At 41.0% G+C, this 22312-nt stretch overlaps 1 protein-coding gene across 1 annotated transcript in view; it reads left to right on the top strand.

Moving 5' to 3' along the window:
• Positions 1 to 776: 776 nt before the first annotated feature.
• Positions 777 to 22312, top strand: part of LOC111865371 (neuroendocrine convertase 2) — a 209500-nt gene continuing 187964 nt past the window's right edge. The window contains exon 1 of the mRNA XM_023853339.2: positions 777 to 1057. Within this exon, the coding sequence (XP_023709107.1) occupies positions 839 to 1057 (219 nt within the window). The 5' untranslated portion in view covers positions 777 to 838. The remainder of the gene's footprint in view (positions 1058 to 22312) is intronic.

The raw sequence follows: 22312 nt of genomic DNA, 5'->3' as shown, positions 1-22312 counted from the left end.
TATCTGAAATGCCCATTAAACTTTATACTTCGAAATTCTGGTACACAGAATACCAACAAAAATATTGACATAAACTAAGAATAGATTCTTTTGAATAAGGAACCAAAACAATTTAATGTATTTCTTGAATTAAATACTTAATCACATAGAACGTTTCTATCCTTAATATCACGATTTATCTTAAAATTAAAGTTACTTTAGGTCTCATAATTAAATTCTCTGTGTATCAGGAAAATATATGTTGAAAATTTACGTATCTGTGGCGATTCGTTTTCACTACCTCTTTTTATTTCCTTACAATTCAGATACAAGTATTTCGCTTTCCCGGGAAGTGAGATATTTATTTGTTTTATAGATGAGCCTTATGGCACGCATGCTCTCGTGTTGTTTACTTTCTCCCATTTTGTTGTCGACCATAACCTTGATATTGTTGTAGAACAGTTCGATACTATTACTCAAGCGACAGGGATATCTGTTTAGAAAATCAAACGATAAAAATCTTTCAGAGAGAAGGCTCATCGACTAGATCCATGTTGCAGCGCAATGTTTACCCAGGCATGCGCATTTTGGCACAGAAATTACACTCTTGAAGTAGCCTCGCCTTGCGGAGAATTGACAAACTACACAAACGCGACGCCATATTGGACTTTCCACCACCACTACCCGCATCTTGAAAATCGATTCCATGTGACGTGGTAGCCTGACGTCACGGGCGTGCTATAATGTTTTGTATAGGGGTGGAGTGGGGGGGTTAATATCGAGTGGCAGTCGTCGTTTCGGAGTGGGGTCCGCTGCCACCGGTAGCAGCGACGAACTAGGTTTCTGTCTGTAACAAGCCATGGTGGTGACATGGGACCTCCTCTCTGGGAAGACTTCTACGTCAACGTGGAGGACTTTCATCCTATGCTGTTGCCTTGTGCTGGCTGTGTTCTCCACTACTCAGAAGGTGTCTGGAGAGGTGTTCACCAATTCGTTTCTTGTAAGACTTCACGGAGAACCGGGCAACGAGGTGGCCCACCGTGTGGCCAGCAGGAATGGGTTTGAAAATCTTGGTCCGGTAAGTGTTGCATGTATCATTGTATTGACCGGTAATATATACATTAGTACGCTGTGAGGGTCTCATTGTAGCACGGTCAGCGTAACGTAACACACGTTAATTCAAAATTAGCTTGTAATTATAATAGGAGGGGCAAAGCGGCCGGGGCGTGAAACTGACCACTCACCTCAATCTAGTGCCGAGGTCAATAATTGTGGAGCTATACGGCCTCTCCTCCATTTATCTTCGTGGCTTAGTGCTTAATTAATTAAAAATAGGGATAACTTTGAATTTGTTGCCTTACGGGAAACATATGGTGATTTAGTAAGCGATATTTTTATTCATCAAGGTGCTTAGAACTATGTGCATCATACACTTAACGTAATGTCATGTAAAAGTGATCAAAGCTTATTTTATTATACAGACAGTGGATTTTTATACGGACAAATTGTAACCATAAATCTGATGAAGTAATTGGAACCAGTGTTAATATTAGACCGCTGAATATGAAATATCTCTGTTTATATTCTTTAAAGGCAGTAGATCCGGAGGGACTGAGGAAACTCGAGAGGTGTCAGTCAAGATAGCCGATTTTTAAACCAAGATCTGAACTCGGGCCATCCCGAACACGCAGTAAAAATTCTGCTTCTACGAATATGACGGTCGCCCCTGGCAACTGGCACGAAAGTAGATGTTCGTTAGAGGCCAGAGAAGTGGAAAACAATGAGGAACGAAGCCCCAGAAGGGTCCTGACGATGCTGTATAACACTCAGGATTGCTATGAATTTTGGACTTTGTCCATCGGTCGGTATTCTAAAAACTAGAGATCACAACGTTTCGGAAAGCGGATATGTTTCCATCCTCAGGTGAGGAGGGATATACCCTCTCTTTTGGGTCCATTAGAAAGAGCTAAACTCAATCACTGGACCTGGACCCAACAGAGTGAATGTCTCCCATCTAACCTGAAAACGGAAAAAGACCCAGTTTCCGAAACGTTACATTCCCAAATTTTAGAATATCGGACGATGGGCAAAGTCTAACTACCCAGTAATTCTGAATAGTAAAGCATTTTCTAAGGTCCACTGTTCGTATAATATACGAGAAAGCTGATGTTTGGTTGTTACGAATACTGAATACTTGAAACTAACTGTTTAACGCTTTAAACAACTGTTCTCAAACGGGAGTCGAACTCCCCCCTGCGGGTTGCGTCAGGGATTTCATATGGCGCATAGTGCCATTATAAGTAAATTTTTAATGTCAAATTCAAGTGAAATACTAATTTCCCTGCCAATTTAATCGTCTCATACCTAAGCACCATCTAGAGTTATTAGTCTAAATTTAAAAAAAAGTTTAGGTTTCAACATTTGTCGGCCTTATTAAATATCAAATAAGAACACCGTAAATAATTTCCATTTTAGAATTTTGATTTTCAAATATACTTTCGGTCGGGGAGCATGGGCCTTTATGAAACCACAAATTCCCCAGTTTTCACATAAGAAAACTTATTAGACGCCAGCTTATACGTTGTTACTACGCTAGTCTGGTAGGATCCGGGATAGCGTAGTCGGTATAGCGACTGGCTGTTGGCTGGACGACCGAGAGACCGGAGTTCTAGTCCCAGTAGGGTCAAGAATTTTCTCTTCTCCATGTCTGGGGTCCACCCAACTTCCTATCCGGTGGGTACCGGGGATTCTATCCCTGTGGGTAAAGCGGCCGGGGCGTGAATTTGACTACTCACCTCCAGGTACTGCCAAGGTCATGAAAATGTGTATCTATACATCCACCCCCCCATACGCCTTCATCGCGTAGTGCTTAACCCTCGTTAAGGAAAACAATTTGTTTCACATTGTCAGAGGGTGCTGCGCCCCCTTACAGCAGTTACTACTTTTCCCCCTTTTGATGGAAACTAGAAGACACACATGAAGGAGCTTTAAAAAGAGATAATCACAGTTCGACACGGAGCGCCAATACACAGAATGGAATATCAACGCGAGGAACCTTATACTAACATATTCTATCCCGTGAGGAATACGAAATAAGCAAGCAAATATATAAATCGCTCAGAATTTAACGAATAAAATCATATTTAATGTTTTATGCGTGTTTATCTTCTCCATAGGCTCCAGCCAAAAGGATAAAATCACAGCGATTATTTAATCGTGAAAAATAACATAAATAGGAATGCAAATCTTTAAATGTATTTGTGTCAAAAAATGGGAGAGGTGTGTCAATATTTGTGTAAATTAAAAAAAAAAAGTTGCATCATGTTACGAAGGCTGCGAGTGACAGTTTCAAAGCGTAGCTCTTGCTATATTTGTCACCTTCTTTAATGTTAGAAACCTTTTGTTTTACCCGCAGCTTATATTTATACGTTTCGTTTGATTCTCAAAATAAATATAGATTATTTATTGACGTAGCGTTATCCAGTTAATGCATGTAGTGGCACAGTAATTTGCTTTCTGTAACTTAAGAATTAAGATTTAAGTAATGTTTAGATAAAGCTTACTATTCAGAAGGATATTATTATTATTATTATTATTATTATTATTATTATTATTATTATTGGAGGGGGTGGGATCCTCATGCACCACGACCAGTGGTCTATTGTACGTCTCCCTGTGATATTCTACCAGTCTCTATACCCTACCGGTACTGGTGCGTTCCATCAGTCCCGACTCAGCCAGCGAGTTCGGCCTCTACTGGCTCAGCAGTATCTAGATGCTTCCCCCATCTACCAGAGGCATTAGAGACTATTGTTGGGCGGGAAATGTCCTTATAATTTGGCTCAGAGGCCTCCTTGAGACATGAGGTTCTTTTACATGCCGTAAAGCTACGACACGGGACCCACGGCTTAAAGTCCCTCCCGGAGGACTTGTTCCCTGAATTTTTCCGCCCTTAAAAATTCCACGACCTCCGCCGGGTTTGAACCCGCGTAACTTGAGTCATGAGGTGGGAACGTTACCCGTAGACTATGGAGGCCGCTATTCCGAAGGTTAATAAATATTTATAAACTTGAAAATTACGATGAACGTACATAATATTTTACCGTCAACACAACAATACTTTATATTTTTATTTGTATGGCACGCACTAAATGTTTCGACCTCAAGCGGGTCATTTTCAGGTGCTGCAAGATTGACTTGTTTGAGGTCGAAACATGTAATGATTGCTATATAAAAAATTAATAAACAATAAAGTATTGTTGCGTTGACGGTAAAAATTACATATGTTCATTGTATATACGCAACAAGATGCAATCCTTAAAAATAAAAATAAAAATAGAAATAATGGAAAATGATGACTAAGGAAATTTTAAATGTAAGTTTGTCTCATGACGTGTGATGCCCAGTACACGCAATGTCCATGGATCTGGACGAAACATTTGTTTTTGCATTTGAATGTCCTGAACTTCAGGTTTCAGTATTATGAAGAACGTGAATAGTTCATGATGAACGTCACGATCTGTGGGCTAGAAATACGTAGCGATTATTAACAAACCTCTGTGATTATATTTCCCTCAGAAAACAGTAAATCCATAAAGAAAAACACATGAATGGATGTGAACACACCCGGAGAATCTACTGGACTTTGAATTAACATTTTGTACAAGTTTTCGGATGTGAATTGAATGTAAGGATCATAATAAGTTTGATTTTAAATTAAATAAATTTTATTATAGTAATATATATCTTGTTTAAATTTCCTCTAATTTTATTGAATTGAGAATGAATACGCAGTTCTGCAGAAGCAGCCATCTTAGCGCAAATTACAAAGATGTAAAATGTCGGTTCTCTTTCAGTTGTTGCTATATAATAATTTATATATATTGCTTATTTAACGACCTTATTAGTGTCTTACACTTTATAGCGTCAAAAAGTAAATAATGGAGAATCGTGAACCGTGAACAGGTAAATTCATGACGCAATTGAGTTATTATCTCAATATTTTCCTGAGCGAGTGAGGAAAACCAAGAAAATCCTCGCTTAACGATGACCAGAATGATATTCGAATTGGGTACCTCTCAAATATTAATTAGAATTATTACCACTTCACTCCACCGTGACCCTGCGAGTCGTAGGAGGAGAAGAAAAGAGAAGTCTTAAATCTGATAGAGTAAAATATGGTCGCGAGTCCCAAGGGACTCGGACGAGAGAAATACTGCGCTGACAAGGCCCAGCAGCATATACAAAACACAGACCCATCCTCTCATCAGAGAGGGCGCCCCACACAAACAAGATCGTAGCTGTCAAACAGTAATAAAATCTGGGCCTCGACACCAAGACTGACTGACTGACTGACTGACTGACTGACTGACTGACTGACTGACTGACTGACTAACTGACTGACCGTCAGTCTCAATGTGACTTTGACTTTTTGTATAGTTAATTGTGAGACAGTCGCCGACCAGTAAGAACGTGAACATGGAAGTTGAGTGGTCTACGCCGTTGGAAGCCGATACTAGACAACGACTGTTGAAAACACAGCATACTGAGAAGACTTAATACTTGAAGCAATGAACTGCTGAGTATGTGAATTAGCGGTAGCTTTTTAGTTACTTGTCATTACGATCTGTAAGTGTTCATAAGATCCAATCACCAATCCAAACCCCGTTCTATAGTCACTCATACACGTGAAAATATCACATCTACTGATGATTTTCTATTTAGATATTAGTAACTTTATTTCAGTATTCTTGGAGTTCAAACACAGAAAAGTAATTAATTATATAATAGATAATTCAAACTGCAGGTTAGTGATTTTATTACTGATATCATCATCATCATCATCATCATCATCATCGTCGTCGTCGTCGTTATTGCTTTAAAGATAATTATTGTCTTGGCGTATTTATTTATTTTTGTATTTTTGTTTACTGTAACTGACCGTAAGTCTGCTAATCTTACACGTAAGTAACTAATCGTTTTGAAATTAATTGAGTTAAATTATGAACATATAGTATAGAGCGTGTACTATTGTGTTTCTATTTGGAGAAGAACTAAACAATCTGCCTGTGGTTAGCGTATTTTTATTATTTATTGTGCCTCGGCCTGTGGAGTCCTTTTAATTAACCCGTGGGTCACTAAAATGCCAACAGTTCAAGTCTCGGAGAAACGGAAAAGTGGCACACGTAAAATAGTATTATCCCACTCTAAATGTTATGAGTTAGAGAATGTTCCTTTCCTTTCCTTTCCTGCCCTCCGCACTCTAAAAAATCTGCAAAACTAAAATGGTTTTATGACAGTCCAAAAAGCAACGAACCTGACATAAAAAGATAAAGTTATCCCCGTGCTGAACTAATTAAGCACTACTTCATGAAGGCGTATGGGGGAGTGGATGTAGTGCGAGTCTAGAAAGTTACCGCTGCGTCAGCCCGCTAGTTGCAAATGTTTGGTGGAATACGAAGCAGTAAGTAGTATGTCAGTTGGAGCAGTTGAGATAGGGTTTGCTGTAGGCTCGTATTCGGCAGTACTCAGTTCGAATCTCGGAATCTACACCCACTATCACGACTAAAGAACTTTTTTGGTTATCTTCACTACTTCCAGGGAAATGCAGAGATAGTGTCCGGAATGAGTCAGACCGTTTCCTTTTATATCCTTTCCAGTTCATAAGTCAGCCTCTATTTCGACGTAATATAGCCTATCTGTGAGACAGGATTTCGAGTCCCGATAGGGTCAAGAATTTTCTCCTCTCCCCGTCGTCCTGACAGTTTATGGGGCCTATTCAGGTTTTCTATCCAGTGAGTACCCGGGGCTATTTTCTCGAGGTTAAAACAGCTTAGGCGCGAAGCTGACCACTCTCCTCCAACTAGTGCCGAGGTCAAAAATGCTTGGATCTATACGTGTACATCCACTCCCCCGTACACCTTCGTGGTGTAGTACTTCATTAGTTAAGCAAAGGGAGAGTTTTGCCTGTCTGTTGATAACGTCATTAAATAACAAATAAAGAGGAAGTTAAGGGAACAGGGTTCGGTCAAGAGTCCGTTGTACAACAGCCAGATGGATGATTGCGTACGCACGTTCATCAGTTTCACATCTGACGTAATTGGAAATGAAATACGTAAATGGGAAGTTTTTAACCCGAAAGGAGTATTAAACAATGATATCTTTAAACGTGTTGTCACGTGATAGAGTGTGACTATACGTAGAAGGGTCTTGGATTGTCAAACGGATCTATTGAACACTTAGAGAACGTAACTACAAATACCTACGACAGTCTCACTAAGTTACACACTCCAAAAGCACTGCAATAGTCTTCTGAGTCTTCACTAGCCGTTACTTGGTAGCGGCTTCTAACGGCGGACGCTCCCCTTCCTCTGGGTTCCGGATCTTTCCCTGTCCTCAGCTACGAGCTCCTCACTTCTCACAACTACAGCTCTCAACTGACTTGGCTCAAGTCCAAATAAATTATATAACGACCAACGGTCTGTTGACCAATCTGTCTTGCTGTTAAGCACATATCTGGGGCCCAAGACCAGAATTTTATTACTTATTTAATATGGGGCGCCCTCTTTGACGAGAAAACGGTTCTATCATTTACAATTTCTGCTGGTCCTCGCCAGTGCTGTCAATCATGGGTCCGAATCCTGCGGGAGTCACGACCATATTTTACTGTCTCAGGTTCGAGACTCACCCAAACTGGAGGGTCAGGTCCTCGTATTTATGTCTCTCAAGATTACTGGTCATTGTTTTACAGCCCCGGAACGGAGGGCACAGAAAACATTTCTTCCATTATTGCGCATTCTCTCGTCGCCGGGGAAACAACCTGTCCACAGAGCTGTTCCCTAACAATGGCTGTTGTACTGTCGCCTGTTTACACGGCTGTTACGTGGCAGTGGGTCTACATGTCACAGTATTATATTTGGACAATTTTTAACTAACCATAGAGTCTTTTTATGTTATAACGAATTATTTATACAGCTAAGCTAATTATACTTTTCCTCCAGTTTCCTAGAACAACTTTTTTTTAAGAGTATCCGGTTTCTGAATTACGAAACCACTCAACGGAGAGTATAATGTTGCTTATATAGGGTTACATTATAATGTGCGGTTTCTTGGCATTTTTACTCTCATTAAGTGACATTTAATATTGACCGTCTGAAGTCTGAAGTTCATCTAAATTATGTCTCAAAATTTCATTCCTACATCAGCGAGACGAAATGTTTATTCATTGCTAAGACAAACCTGAAAGTTTTATGCATAGTCTTAAGCAGACAAAAGAACTACTTAAGTCCATGGAGCTGATCCCTTCTTGAGAAGCCGCCAGTTGCGCAGCTTCTCAAGAATTTCCCAACATTTTGTGGAACCCAAGGTTTTATTATGTTGTTCACAAGAGTCATCCATTGGTGTCTATCCCGAGTTAATCCAAACCACTCCACCCTATCTCTTTAAAATACTTGCTAATATTATCCTCCAACCAATGTCTAGGTCTTGCTAACGGTATCTTTCCTTTTGGCTTTACCACTAAAACCCTATATTGATTCAGCTTCTCCCAATGCCTGCTACATGCCATTTCCATCTGATACTCCTTGACTTGACTATTCTAATCATACTTGGTGAAGAGTACAAGTTATGAACCTCCTCATTATACAGTTTTCTCTGGCTTCATATTATTTCATCTCGTTTTGGTCCAAATACCCTATGATTCAATACCAGAGACCATGTTTCACAGCCATTCCATGCTGTAAGCAGGCATAATATAATAATTTACTGAATTCGTATAATTTATATTACATTAAATGATATATGACAGATTACACCATCATTTTCTTTATTTCATATTGCATGAATGACAATAGGTGGAACTTGGATTAGTAATTGGATTTATTGACCATTTACAGTTCGTAATTACAAGTAACTGTAACGCTATTGATAATTCACACTCTGAAATTCACTACAGCACACACATAAGTCCTCTCAGTCTGCTGTGTCTTCACCAGTCATTGACTGGTAACGGCTTCCAACGGCGGACGTTCCCCTTATTCTGGGTTCTCGAACTGTTCCCTTGGTTCAGTTACCAGCTTCTAGCGGTAACAGCTCAGGAGGACTGAACTGCAGTAGTCTTCTAACTAACTGACTCACTTGGGCCACGCCATAGCTCAAGCGGTTAGTCGCTGGCTTCCCACCGCGGCGGCCCGGGTTCGATCCCGGGTCTGGTCAAGTTGGATCTGTAGTGGACGCCGCAGTACAAGGGACTTAGTCCCACCCCACTAGCAATAAAAAAAAATATATACTGACTCACTCACCAATAAACTCGCTCAATCCTGCACTGCACTACACTAACTTCTAAGAGTAAGCCAAGCGAGCAACCAGTAAGAGGCCAGCTGCCGGATTGTACCCTACATAGCAACTGCCTTGACAACCTCAAATCCAACATGGCGTGGCTCGCTGTACCCCTTCAGACCTGAATGAAATGAAGTCGCGCAACGCTAAAGGATTTCGAGGAAGGAAATGGAAAATCAGATGGAGAGGAAACGGAAAAGAAAGAGAAACTAAGGACCTGGAAGAGAATGAGGCAAAGAAGGAGGCCAGGAGGTGAAGAGAGAAATGAAGGTGTGTAAGAAGGAAAAGAGTAAGATGGAAAATAAGGAGGAGAAGGTGGAGGGAAGTAGATGAATGTGGAAGAGAAGAAGAAAAATTATATAAAGGAAACAAGAAGAATTGTAAATAAAATTGAAGGAAAATAAAAGCATAAAATCAAACAAATAAAAGCAGAGTAGAAACAGACAGATAAGAAGAAAACGAGAAAATGGAGGAGGAGAACAGAATTCATGGGAATGAAGAAGAAGAAGAATAAGATATACAAATAAAACACTCGTTTGTCTACATCAGCTCCGTCTCTGTATTGTTTATAAAACCACGAGTCTGCGCAATGCAACGACCTGCGAGTGGTAAGGCTCCCTTGGGAGTCCTCAGCCAGAAGAGACGCTGTTTTTCGATGTAAGAGCTTCTCAGCGCCGCGGACCGGGCTTGATCTCAGGTTGGATCATGTGGGCTTTGTGGTGGACGAAGTGGCACTGGGATAGAGTACTTCGGATTCCCCTGTTAATTTTAATCCCACCCGATTTTCCGCCCGCGTGTCCAACAATTCTTCTACTGTTGCGTGTGTATTTGTTGCTGTGGGAACATGTTCACTGAGCTGTTGTTTAGCAACAATAGGGGGGATACGTACACAGTCACAGAGCAAAATGATCTCATGATTCTTTTTCTTCAAAACATGGAAGGTGGGCTGAAAAATATTTGGACGTGCCTACCTATACACAATAATATAAAAACCGTTGCCTAGCAATAACAGTAACGTGTTTACTGTTGTTTCCTAATAATGGGCGTCTCCTCTGTCTTTTGGATGTTACAATCAGTGTTTTCTCTTCGGTCTGCTACTCTGGTCACACTCATTTGGTCTCGTCAGAGAGGGCGCCCCACATCGACAAAATTGGAACTGTCTCATAATAATTGTAATTGTTGTTTATTTGTTGCAGTTGTTTGTATTTCTCTGTAATTGTTGTAGTTGTTAATCGTATTTGGTTTGTATTCACTGTGGTAGGATGTCCTTATTGTTGTGTTTTGTATATTGTGTTTTGTTTGAACGTGTTGTCACTTAGTGTAATGTGTGTTACTTGTCTGTTGTGTCCTATTGTGTACTACTGCCACCGGGCTAAAACCCAATTGCAGTATAATAAATAATAATATAATAATAATATATAACAAAAGTCCGATCTTGGACCCCAGAAGGAGCTTTACACCAAGATTGTGTGGCCGAATGTTCGTCGGTTGTAATGTGATTTGACTTTGTTCTCTCTTCGGTCCGCCCCGATGTATTAGTTAGATGTTCAAAAGAGACAATATTCAAACTCCGTCTGTGAGAGAGGAGGAATAGGGGGTCCGCTGTTCTGCTCAGAGCGCCTGCGCTGAAAGCTCGATCCCTCCTCTCGTGGAAGAGATACCCCGTTGCGTAGCAGCGGACACACAGGAAGGAAGGAGATGCCATAAGCGTACTTCAAGAAAGTAGTGTGAAAATAATAGGATAGCTAATTTGAGCACTATTTACTGTGTCCCAAGGTATCAGGGCGCATGTACTGTCTTCGCTCGCTTGGAAACCGGGATCGTGGGTTCGAATCCCACTCAGGGCATGGATGTTAAGTTTGTGTGTGTGCGTTTTTCTGTGTTTCTGTAAAGGTAGAGGCCTTGCGACAAGCTGATCACTCGCCCAAGGAGTCCTACAGAATGTGTAAGATCTAGAAAAACCGAAGTGAACGGAGTTCATGGAGGTAGGCCTAGGCCCACTGGGGCTGTAGTGCCAAGGGGAAAAAAAGGTATCATGGCATCTGATATTAGATTTTAATTAAGTTTGCTCTACTTGTACTCGTATGTTGTATTCCAGGAATATGTTTTGATAAAAATATTTCCGGGGCTTCATTCTTCGTTGTATTAATAAGCAAAATGTAATATGGCCCCTTTTGAATAGGACGGAAAGACGAAATACAGTGAAGGTCAATTTCATTGAAATTTTTGCAAATATATTGGTTTGTGACAGAAATTTCTCCCCCTTATTTATTAACTGTCTCGTCACAAAATACTAATTATCTATACAATTGAACGTTGCTTATTGGCATTTCTACTTCCGAATTTCCAGACTTACAATGCCATTAAATTTCGGACTTCGGGACATCAAACCTTGGACAGCTTCTTCTGAAGACCATAGACACCAGTGATCATTCGTCCGATGTTCTCTTCCATGGGGGACCCTTCAAAAATCTCCTATTATCAGAGCTGTCCTCTCTGAATTCAAAGTGCTGGAGATACTGGATTTTAATAAAATGTTAATTTACGAATATTATAAGGTTCCCTGCTGTTAAGATTTGGTGCCTCGAATACGTAATTCTTCTTATGATTTATGTAGAGGAAAGAACTAATATTTACAATCGAATCACCTTCACGAATTGGACAGCCTTACATTGGGGAGAGATGCTACCACAGTGAAGATGGAAACTTATTTGTCTTACATTTTATTTTCAAGCCATATAACAGACACACCATCATGACCTTACTGTGATACCCGGACTATAGACAATAACATCTCTGACAAATTGCCAGTGAAATATAAGGTATAGATGTAGCATTCTCTGCTGATATTTAACGGTGCGATAAACATTTAGGCTACATTAACCTGTTCTCTTTCCATACAGATATCAACGAAAAGAGTTTAGAATGTGATATAATTTATAGGTTTTTAAAGAATTTGGATATCAGGTCTTCACGTTTATTCATCAGGTCCTCTGACTTATTCCTATTCAGAAGTGATGCTCGGAATTAAGAACAGTTCAGAGACTCGTTAGGACTACTTGCAGGGAGGTCGGACTACCGCAAGGCCTCTACTTAACTCAAAACAAACACAGAAGAAGAACGCGAACAAACATCCATGTTTAGAGTGAGATTCGACACTGAGATATCAGATTTGGAAAAGTCTTAAGAATGAGCACTCACATAAGTTAATATTTTTTTTTAAATTAAACGTTAAAAAATACCGACTTAAACTGTAGATGAGTAAAATTACGTATTAAATAATTCTGTAGAATTCTGTAACCATCTTCAGATTAAGTAGCGACCTGTTGGAGGATTGCGAAATATTCCTTAAAATTTTCCCTCTCCGAATGAAATATGAAAAACAAGCTATAGACTGGTCTTAACAAACTAGCTAGCTAACTCGCTAACTAACCACCCAAGAAAATAAACCGTTCGAGCTAAGTTATTCTTCTGAAGCTGCCAATCGCTAAGCTACTCAAAAAAGTCCCCTAATTTTACGAAACCGGTGGTACATTTCCGTCTTCAAAAGGTCCCGCCACTGGACCAAATCTTGAGCCAGACGAATTGAATCCACGACACGACAGCCTATTACTTTAAGATCCATTGTACTGTTATCCTTCCATCCAGGTCTTCGTCTTCCTAGTTGTCGCTTTCATTCAGTGTTTTCTATGAAAACCTGGATGAATTCGTGTTTCTTCCTCTTCGTGCTACATGCTCTAGTCATGATATTCTCCTTGACTCACTCATTCTAACTATATTTGACGAAGAATACAAATTATGAAGCTCCTCACTGGATAAACCTTATAATCATTAAAAGGTAAGAGTTCTGTCTTCTGGAACATAACGCCGTGTAGTCCGTTAAAAGCTAACTGACTTTTCGGAGGAACATACCGCAGGTAGCAAGTAGAACTTTGCTTCCTCTCTTCTTCACGCTGGTTTCTTGTTTGGCTTACCCTTCGACCCTGAAGATGGAGGTGATATTCTGTATTGAAACGTTGGTTCCTTTGAACTGAATACACTGCCTTGAATCCCACAGGATAAAAGTCTTCATAACCACTCCTGTGAGGACCTCAAATTCTTAAATAAAAATCTGTCTCGTCTTTGTCACTTCGCTTAATTAAATGGACCGTAATATTATAGAATGAATCAATAAATTGATTGGCCCAGCGCTTCCCGTCCTGTTGTTCTTGTTGTGGAGACCGCCCTCCCCCCCAACCCCTTTTCTCATCATGTCAGCCAGTCATGTCTCTCTCATTGCGTTTGTAGTTCTGAAGCAGCCCGGCCACAACACTGGCTCCGCTGCTGTTTTCCATCTACCATCAGTTACTGCAAATTCCATTTATATTAAATTACATAGTATCTGATACAGCGAAATTTTATGACTTAAATATATTACACAACAGAGCACTGATAGACATGTAGATATCCAATATCAGAGATGGGCAATTATTATGGCCCGAAGGCTATATGGCGCTTGTCAAAGTGATGGCTTCATGGAGGCCTAGTGAAACAGAAATCAAGTACTTCCAAGAAAATGTTGTATTGTCATTACATCATTCTGGTTTCTTGTGATTTGTAAATGTGCCAAAAGATACTCCTGGAGCTGAGCCCTTCTTGAGGAGCCGCCAATTCTGCAGCTACTCAAGAATTTCACAGCATTTTATGGAACCCGAAGGTTCATTATCGTGTTCACAAGAGCCCTCCACTGGTCCCTATTCTCAGCCAGATCAATCAAATCCATACCATCCCATTCTATCTCTCTAAGATCCATTTTAATATTGTTCACCCATCTACGCCTTGGTCTTCCCTGTGTTCTCTTTCCTTCTGGCTTTCCCACCAGTATCATATGTGCATTCCTCTTCTCCCCATTCATGCTACATGCCCTGCCAACCTCATCCTCTTTGACTTGATCATTCTAATTATACTTGGAGAAGAGTACAAGTTATGAAGCCCCTCATTATGCAGTTTTCTCCAACCTCATGTCACTTTATCTCTCTTCGGTCCAAATATTCTCCTCAACACCCTGTTCTCAAACACCCTCTGTCTACGTTCCTCCATTAATGTCAGAGACCAAGTTTCACACCCATACAGAACCACAGGCAAAATAGATAAAAGTAAAATTATTAATAATTAATTCTATCACAATTATTTGTGCTGTAATCATCAGAGGATCTCATCAGATAATGTGGCAAAAAGATTTTAAATACAGTAATTTACAGGTTATACGTGTACTAGGACCCTAATATTTCAGTTTGATTTTTTTTTTTTTGTAATTATAACAAATTTTGTTCAGGCTTCTTATATAGAAGGAATCAGAACACATCAAAATACTTAACTAAAGAGGCTGCCGTAGCTGAAACGTTATAGAATCGCATTCGGGAGGTTCTTCGTTCGAATTTCGGCCAGGACAACCGTTATCTTAATAGAGATCTTTCGTGGTTATTCTCAGCCCTTCCAGAGAAATCCAAGATTGTTTCTCGAGTGTTTCAGGATATGTAGTGTCAGATACGATGTCGTAAAACAAACCACGAATTCTTATTGGGGCGTTTGATTGTATTTCTGTTTCACCAGGTAAAGTCAGGAATGTCACTTCTGTTGGACCACAGTCACTTTTCCCGCGCGTTTTCCAGTTATTTTTCACGAATCATCTCACGGCATTATCAACGCCGTACAGTGTAAGACGTTGATAATGCCGTAAGACACATAACACATTGTTAGTAACAATGTCTGAACAATTTTATGGGATTTATATAATTTTTCATTGTTCTGTATGGGTTTGAAACTTGGTCTCTGACATTAAAAGAGGAACACAGATTGAAGGTGGTTGGGAAAAGAGTGTTGAGAAGAATATTTGGACCGTAGAGAAATTAACTAACGGGAGTTTGAAGAAAATTGCATCATGAGGAGCCTCATAACTTGCATTCTTCGGAAAGTATAATTACGTATAATGATCAAATCAAGGAGAGTGAGATGGGCAGGGCATGTTGCATGCATGGAGAAAAGAGAAATGCATATAGGCTATTAGTGGGAAAACCAGAAGGAAAGAGACCACTACGAAGACAAACACGTAATTGGGTGTGCAATATTAAAATAGTTTTTAGAGAGAACGGGATAGAGTGGATTGGATTGATGTGGCTCAGAATAGGGATAAGTGGAGGGCTCTTATGAGCACCGTAATGATCCTTTGGGTTCTATAAGATGCTGGGAAGTTCTTGAGTAGCTGCACAATTGGCGGCTTCTCAAGAAGGGCTCAGCTCCGTAAGTGAGTGAGTGAGTGAGTGATATATTTTTCATCTACCATATTGGTTTCCCGGGCACAGTTTACTCTCTCTCACGCTGTGCCATAAGTAAACCAATCTAACTCTCTCCCTATATTTCCCCTGAAGGTTTTTCGTTTGTACGTAAGTTATTTTAAAGACAGTTGAGAGCGCAGAGAACATTAAACGTCTGATGACAAGACCTACATATATCTGTGCAAACACTAACTGGAAAAGACAGAGGTGAATGCAGTGTTCACTTATATAAGGCAGTGTTTCTCTACGAATGAGACTAGTCGGATGATTGGATAGGACGTGAGGACTTGAAAGTAAGAATTTACGCATATGTTAACGACAAATACAATACTGTGACATGCAGTTCCCTTGCCAAGTGACAGCCGTATAAATAGGCGACAGTACAACAGCCATTGATTGGGAACAGCTCTGTGGACACGTTGTTTCACCTGCAACGACAGAATGCGCAATAATGGAAGAAACGTTTTCTGTGTGGTCCGTGATGGGGTTACATAACGAAGACTAGTAGATCGTTTGTGGTTGAGCCCGTGTGGAGGCGGATTCGAATACTTCCACCGTAGCCCTGGGAGTCGTAAGAGAAGATTAAAAGTAAATCCAGTGCCTGGGAGTATAACTGGGCCACCTTCTTCCTGCGAGTTAAAAATACGGGAACCTGGCCCTCCAGGTTGGAGGGAATCTTGAATCTGAGAGTAAAATATGGTTGTGAGTCCCTCTGGACTCGAACCTGAGAATAACTCCGCTGGCAGGACCAACAGCAATTGTAAAAGACAGACTTTCCCCCTCGTCAGATAGGACGCCTCAAATCAACAAACCCGTAACTGTATGACAGTTGCCCCCAGATGGGGTCTTGACACCAAGGCAGACTGGCCGACTGACCATTGTGCGTAACATGATTTCGACTTTGACTTGTGCTGAGTCAGTTGATAGTTGTAGCTCTGAAAGTTGAGAAGTTGGTAACTGAGGCCGGGGACAGTTAAGGAACATAGAGGAAGAGGAATTAAGTTGTTAGAAGCCGCTAACAAGCAACGGCTATTGAACACTGAGATGACTTCATACGTGGTACAGTTACAGTGATCTTTGGAGTGTGTAAGTCAGTGAGACTGTCGTAGCTATTTGTATTTTCGTGTATATTTGTCCGATAAACCCACTTACCAATCCAAACCTCGTCTCTGGTCTCAGTTACCATGTGACAATGTTAAAATGTACATAACTGTAAATATGACGATCTTGTAAAAGAGAAACTTTGTTTCTAGTATGGTGAGACTGGGGATTTTAGGACATTAGATCCAAAAGGTTGGCAGTCAGTAAGAAAAAATAAAGGTCCTAACCCTAGAGTTACCTAAAGAGTCACACAAATCCATTAGAGAGTTGACTCAGAAGAGCAAATGTACCAAATTCGAATTGGTGAACCACCATAACATAGGACAGGTGCAGTAGAACTGCACAAATGTGATCGCATGTTCCACTTGAATATGTTCGATATCATAATTAACGCACTTAAGCCGTTGTTCCTTTATGTGAAAATGAAATGTCAGTAGAAACCACTTCTAGGCATACTTACTTTTGTCACATTTTCCTCCCAACGGAATGGAGAGAGATGTAGTAACGCAAAATATGTCTACATATTCACAATTTATAGCAGCAATATCATACATGAATACAGAAAAGCTATACGCAAATAAGAACTCGGGCCGAAATTGTGTCTCCGAAATAATACTGGTTACGATAATTAACTTAAGCTGTATATTGTTCCTAAAAAATGTTAGCCTCAGATCTTATTTGTTCGGAGCAGTGCATTGCCTCCACATTCAGGGCAGAAATCCACTGCTGTGCAGGTGGATACTGCAGAGTTCACCAAAAACGATTGTAACCACAATGCACGGTGTCATAACCCAGTCTTTCATTAAATATTCATCCACATGAAAACGTGAATTATCCTCTTTCTTCTCTTCTAATTTTCTTACCATTTTCTCCTCTTCTCTTCCTCTTCCTCTTCTCTTCTTTACTATCATTCAATATGGTTACATTTATTTCGGACCAACCTGTACAACGGACGTAAGTGCAACTCTCTCATATTTTATTCAGAAATTTCTGAATGGGTTTCGACTACCTTAAAACGACTCCCGCCGATGGAAACTGTATGATTAATACCTCTAAGAGGCTTATAGAATTTGAAATACATTGCGTCCTTCCTCCCTTCTCTCTCTATATATAGCTGTATATGCATATACACAATATATATACGTGTATAATATTTTGTGATTTATCTTTTCCATTACGCAATTTCGTTCACCATAACCACAAATTGTCGAGGGTTAACATGTTACATGAACATGACATTCCAAAAAGGGATTACGTTTCTATTTCAGTATATCGTGTCTAGTCTGTGACTACGGATAATATGTTTTTATGTTGATGTATATTACGTGCAGTATACTATACGCAGGAGAAAAATTATGATTGACTATTTATTTGTGTTATTTGTGGGATATGTCTTTAAATACCGTCCTGGAAGCTTCATATAATTCCATGTACTATTTGCAAATGTACTATGTGGAAGGAAACAGCGGAAGTTAATACAACGACGATATTTTCTGTTTCTCAGTGCGTGTTACATCAGAATTTCTTTAGTGATTTCTAAATAAATATCACTAAATAGGATTGGGGAAGGGGGGTTATTTTGCAACATTTTGAATGTCACACACTATATAGGGTCCAATGATAGGATGATAGGCGAATGATGAATTTTAATTGATTTTTAAGTCTGCCTTATGCAGATACCATACTGGCATTTGCTTACGAGGACCGAGGCAGACCATGAATTCGTAATAGTTCGTTCATTCGCTCATTCATTTAATGGCTCTACAACCCTTTATTGGGCCCTGACCTCTTTTTCATTTTCATAATCTTTTTCACACAGACGGTAGAACTCCTTGGACGGTGGATCAGCCCGTCGTAAGTCCCCTGCCTACACACAGAAGAACACAAACACAGACTAAACGCATACACAGACGGCAAGGTGAGATTTCCGTCAACCAAACGAACGTGGTTATACAATCAATCAATATTCTGATTAAATTTTTATTTTTTTTATACCTCAGATATTCATGCCCTCAGTGGTATTCAAACCTACAATCACAGAGTTCGAGAGAGCAAAGACAGTCCACGACTTAGACCGCGCAGCCGCTGTGATCTGACGTGATAGTCAGAATCCTGCCAAGGTTCTAACCGACAACCTCTAGAGTCTAGAGCGTTACTTCTAGATCAGTCTGTTCAGTAGTAACGCAGAAAATAACTCAAAGATTCAAGGCCGCTATTCCCAAAGCCCGATGTAGTACGCATTGCAGAGCCTGTTAGGTCCTTTTCCCCTCCTTATGATCCACCTTCATATTATTCTATCATCGTTTGCTCGGGATTCCAACTTTCTCAAGACCGCCCCCCCTCCTCACACACAATCTATATGCATGCCTTGTCGTTCCCATTCCATCCTCTTGGGGTCTCTTGTCACCACAGCATGGCGCGCCCTCAGGTTGCGGATGGAGACGGCCACGAAATATGCGAATATATTGCATAATAAGCAGTCACAGAGCGTCTCAAGCCGTTGGCTCTTCATCTCGGGGGATGAATGGGGACTAACCAGTTTTCACGCGAAATTATTTCAGTGCTGGTCACAGAGGCTGCGAAGTTTACGGCATGAACAGTCTTCGCTCTCTCGAACACTAGGATCGTGGGTTCGAATCCCACTGAAGGCAAGGATGTCCGTATTGTGTGTGTTTATTCTGTTTATGTTGTTCTGTGTGTAGGTAGCGGCCTTGCAACAGGCTGATCTCCCGTCCAAGGAGTCCTACAGGCTGTCTAGAAGATTCAGTTTAAGAATCAGTTCAGAGTATGAACAGACCTCAGAGCGTCCATACGGACTCTGGGTACCGCCCAGTCTCCCGCCCAGTGGACACAGGGGGGAATTCCCTAGGGGTTAACCAGAACTGACATTAAGCTAACCATTCACCTCTATCTAGCGCCGAGGTCTAGAATGCTGGAGCTTTCACTCCACTCCCCCATATGCCTTCATGGCATAATGCTTAATTAATTAAGCACAGGGCCAAACATACCTTTACTTTTCTTTGTTATTGTCTTATGATTTTTATTTTTTATTTACCAATATTAGAATTGTATTTAATAAAATATTTATAAATTTTCGGTATAATTGATGATCGTTTTTTTCTTCCTCTTCAAACATTGGATTAGGCCTTTAAGTTTGTTCGAATTCAGAATAAAAAAATCTTACAGCGAAATTAATGGTATAGACAATTTGTAAGACTCCTTGGAGAGGAAGACCGTTCTATCGCAAGGCCTCTACTTAACATAGGACACTAACAAAATATATTGAGGATATGCCTCGAGAGCAGTTGGTTGGAAGCCACGACTTCCCTGATTCAGGCGATAGGAGACTGAATTTATCCTGGCCTGGACGACCAATAGACATCTGTGCTTCTCGGTGTAGAATACACCTCTCTGCTTAATGTGGAGTGATTGCAGTGTCTGTGTATAGAGAGGAGTGTTCAGTGACGTCATCAGTACATGAAATATTTACAGTTGTGAAGTGTTCTTCTTCAACGAAGGCGGTGTGGGGCGATAAGTGTTCGCTGTCACGTGACGTCTCCCACACTCGAAAGCTCTGCCCAGTACAATCTCTCAGTTCCCTTGTTCAGCATCTAGAGACAGAAACTGCTACAGAAAGAGTTCACGTTCTCTAAAAATTGGGCTCGTAACTCGCCAGAAAAGAATCAGATTCTGTGTTGAAAAGTACTATATTCTGAAGCATAAAATTGTTACGTATAAGGGGTAAAGTGACTGATAATTGTGGGTTCTGCATTTGAAGATTGGATTTATTGGACGTCTCTATTACAATTACAATCAATTATAACAGCCCACACACTGAACCCCTTCTGAACGAATCCCTCACTGTTGTCTGGATCTTGAACTTGTCTCTAACTTCTGGTCTTCATCTGCTCAGTATGACTGACTGCTAGACTGCGGCTGGTCCTCCCCAGCACAACTATTCTTGGTTCCCGAGTCCCACCTTATTTTACCATGTGACGGCTCTGGGGGCCTTCAGCTCCTGTCTCTCCACTCAGTATGACTCATTGCTCTGGCAAATCCATCACCTTTCATGATTTCAGGTGTACCGTATAGAGATCAGCCACTACAACAATTTGTCTGTTGCAATCTGCATATCTGTTGCCGTGGTAATCCATGTCTTCATTCCAAAGTAACAGTTTCGTTTCTAAGTGTTCGCAACTTTGTTACCTGGGAAGGACACGTTCGTGTGATCTGATGTAACGGAAACTTAGCCGTTGCTTATCAAAGGACATCTGAATCTGGCTCCACTATTCCGGCTATCAGCCGCCACGTCACAATATCATGTATTCCGGTAGAAGTTCACCGACGTTTCCGAGAAACATGCTGACCACAACTAGAGGGTTGAGGTGTAAGCTAAGGAAGGAGCCAGCAAGAAGGCTGCAAGTGTCCTGAAAATGAAGGCAGTGTATTCCTGCGAAAATTTGCTGAACTGCTATCGGAGTGGTCGTAGTTGTTGGCAGAACTCTTCAGGGAACGAGGACTTCTTTAGGAGAAGCAAGAAAGAAGTCCCCGTTCCCTGAAGAGATCTGCCAACAACTACGACCACAGTGTTCCAGAACACCGAGACTCTATGGGTTGCCCAAAATACACAAACCTGACGTACCATTAAGACCAAGTATCAGCACCATTGGCTCCCCCACCTATCGATTGGCCAAACATTTGGCTTCCCTACTTAACTCCTTCACCTGTGACTCCCCACACCACGTGAGAAACTCTGCCGAATTTGTCCACACCATAAAATCCCTCCGGTTGAACCCTTGTGATATGATGGTTAGCTTCGATGTGGTATCGCTTTTCACCAAAGTGCCTATCAAGGACACTATGGATCTACTAGAAGGAAACTTCGCCGAAGATGTTTTGAGACTGTTTCGCCATGTCCTAACCACATCCTACTTCAGCTTCAATGGCCAGTTCTACGAACAGACTGACGGTGTAGCCATGGGCTCTCCACTATCTCCAGTCATCGCCAACTTCTACATGAAATACTTCGAGGAGAGAGCGCTGGATTTGGCCCCACTCAAGCCCCGTTGCTGGTTTCGATATGTGGACGACACCTTCGTCATCTGGCCCCACGGACCTGACAACCTGAAGGGTTTCCTGAACCACTTAAACAGTATCAACCCATGCATTCAGTTCACCATGGAAACCGAAAGTGAAGGCCACCTCCCCTTCCTAGACATAGATATTTACAAGAGACCCGACGGCTCTCTAGGCCATACAGTATACCGCAAACCCACACACACAAACCTGTATCTTAACGCCAAGTCCCATCATCACCCTTCCAGTAAACAGGCAGCTCTGTCCACACTGGTACATAGGGCCAGAGCTCTGTGCGATCAAGAGAGTCTGCGTACGGAGTTGGAGTTCCTGAAGGACATCTTCAGGAGCAATGGCTATAGCGACCGGCAGATCCACAGGGCCCTCAACCGCCATCCCAACAGCAATCAACCTGATGACCGCAGAGGAACTGTCGCCTTCTTGCCCTTTGTCGGGACTATATTCAACAGGATCAGCAGAGTACTGTCCCGACATAACATCAAATC

Source organism: Cryptotermes secundus, unplaced genomic scaffold (genome assembly GCF_002891405.2).
Source record: "Cryptotermes secundus unplaced genomic scaffold, Csec_1.0 scaffold114, whole genome shotgun sequence".
Lineage (NCBI taxonomy): Eukaryota > Metazoa > Arthropoda > Insecta > Blattodea > Kalotermitidae > Cryptotermes > Cryptotermes secundus.
This window is presented reverse-complemented; position numbering and strand designations above follow the sequence as displayed.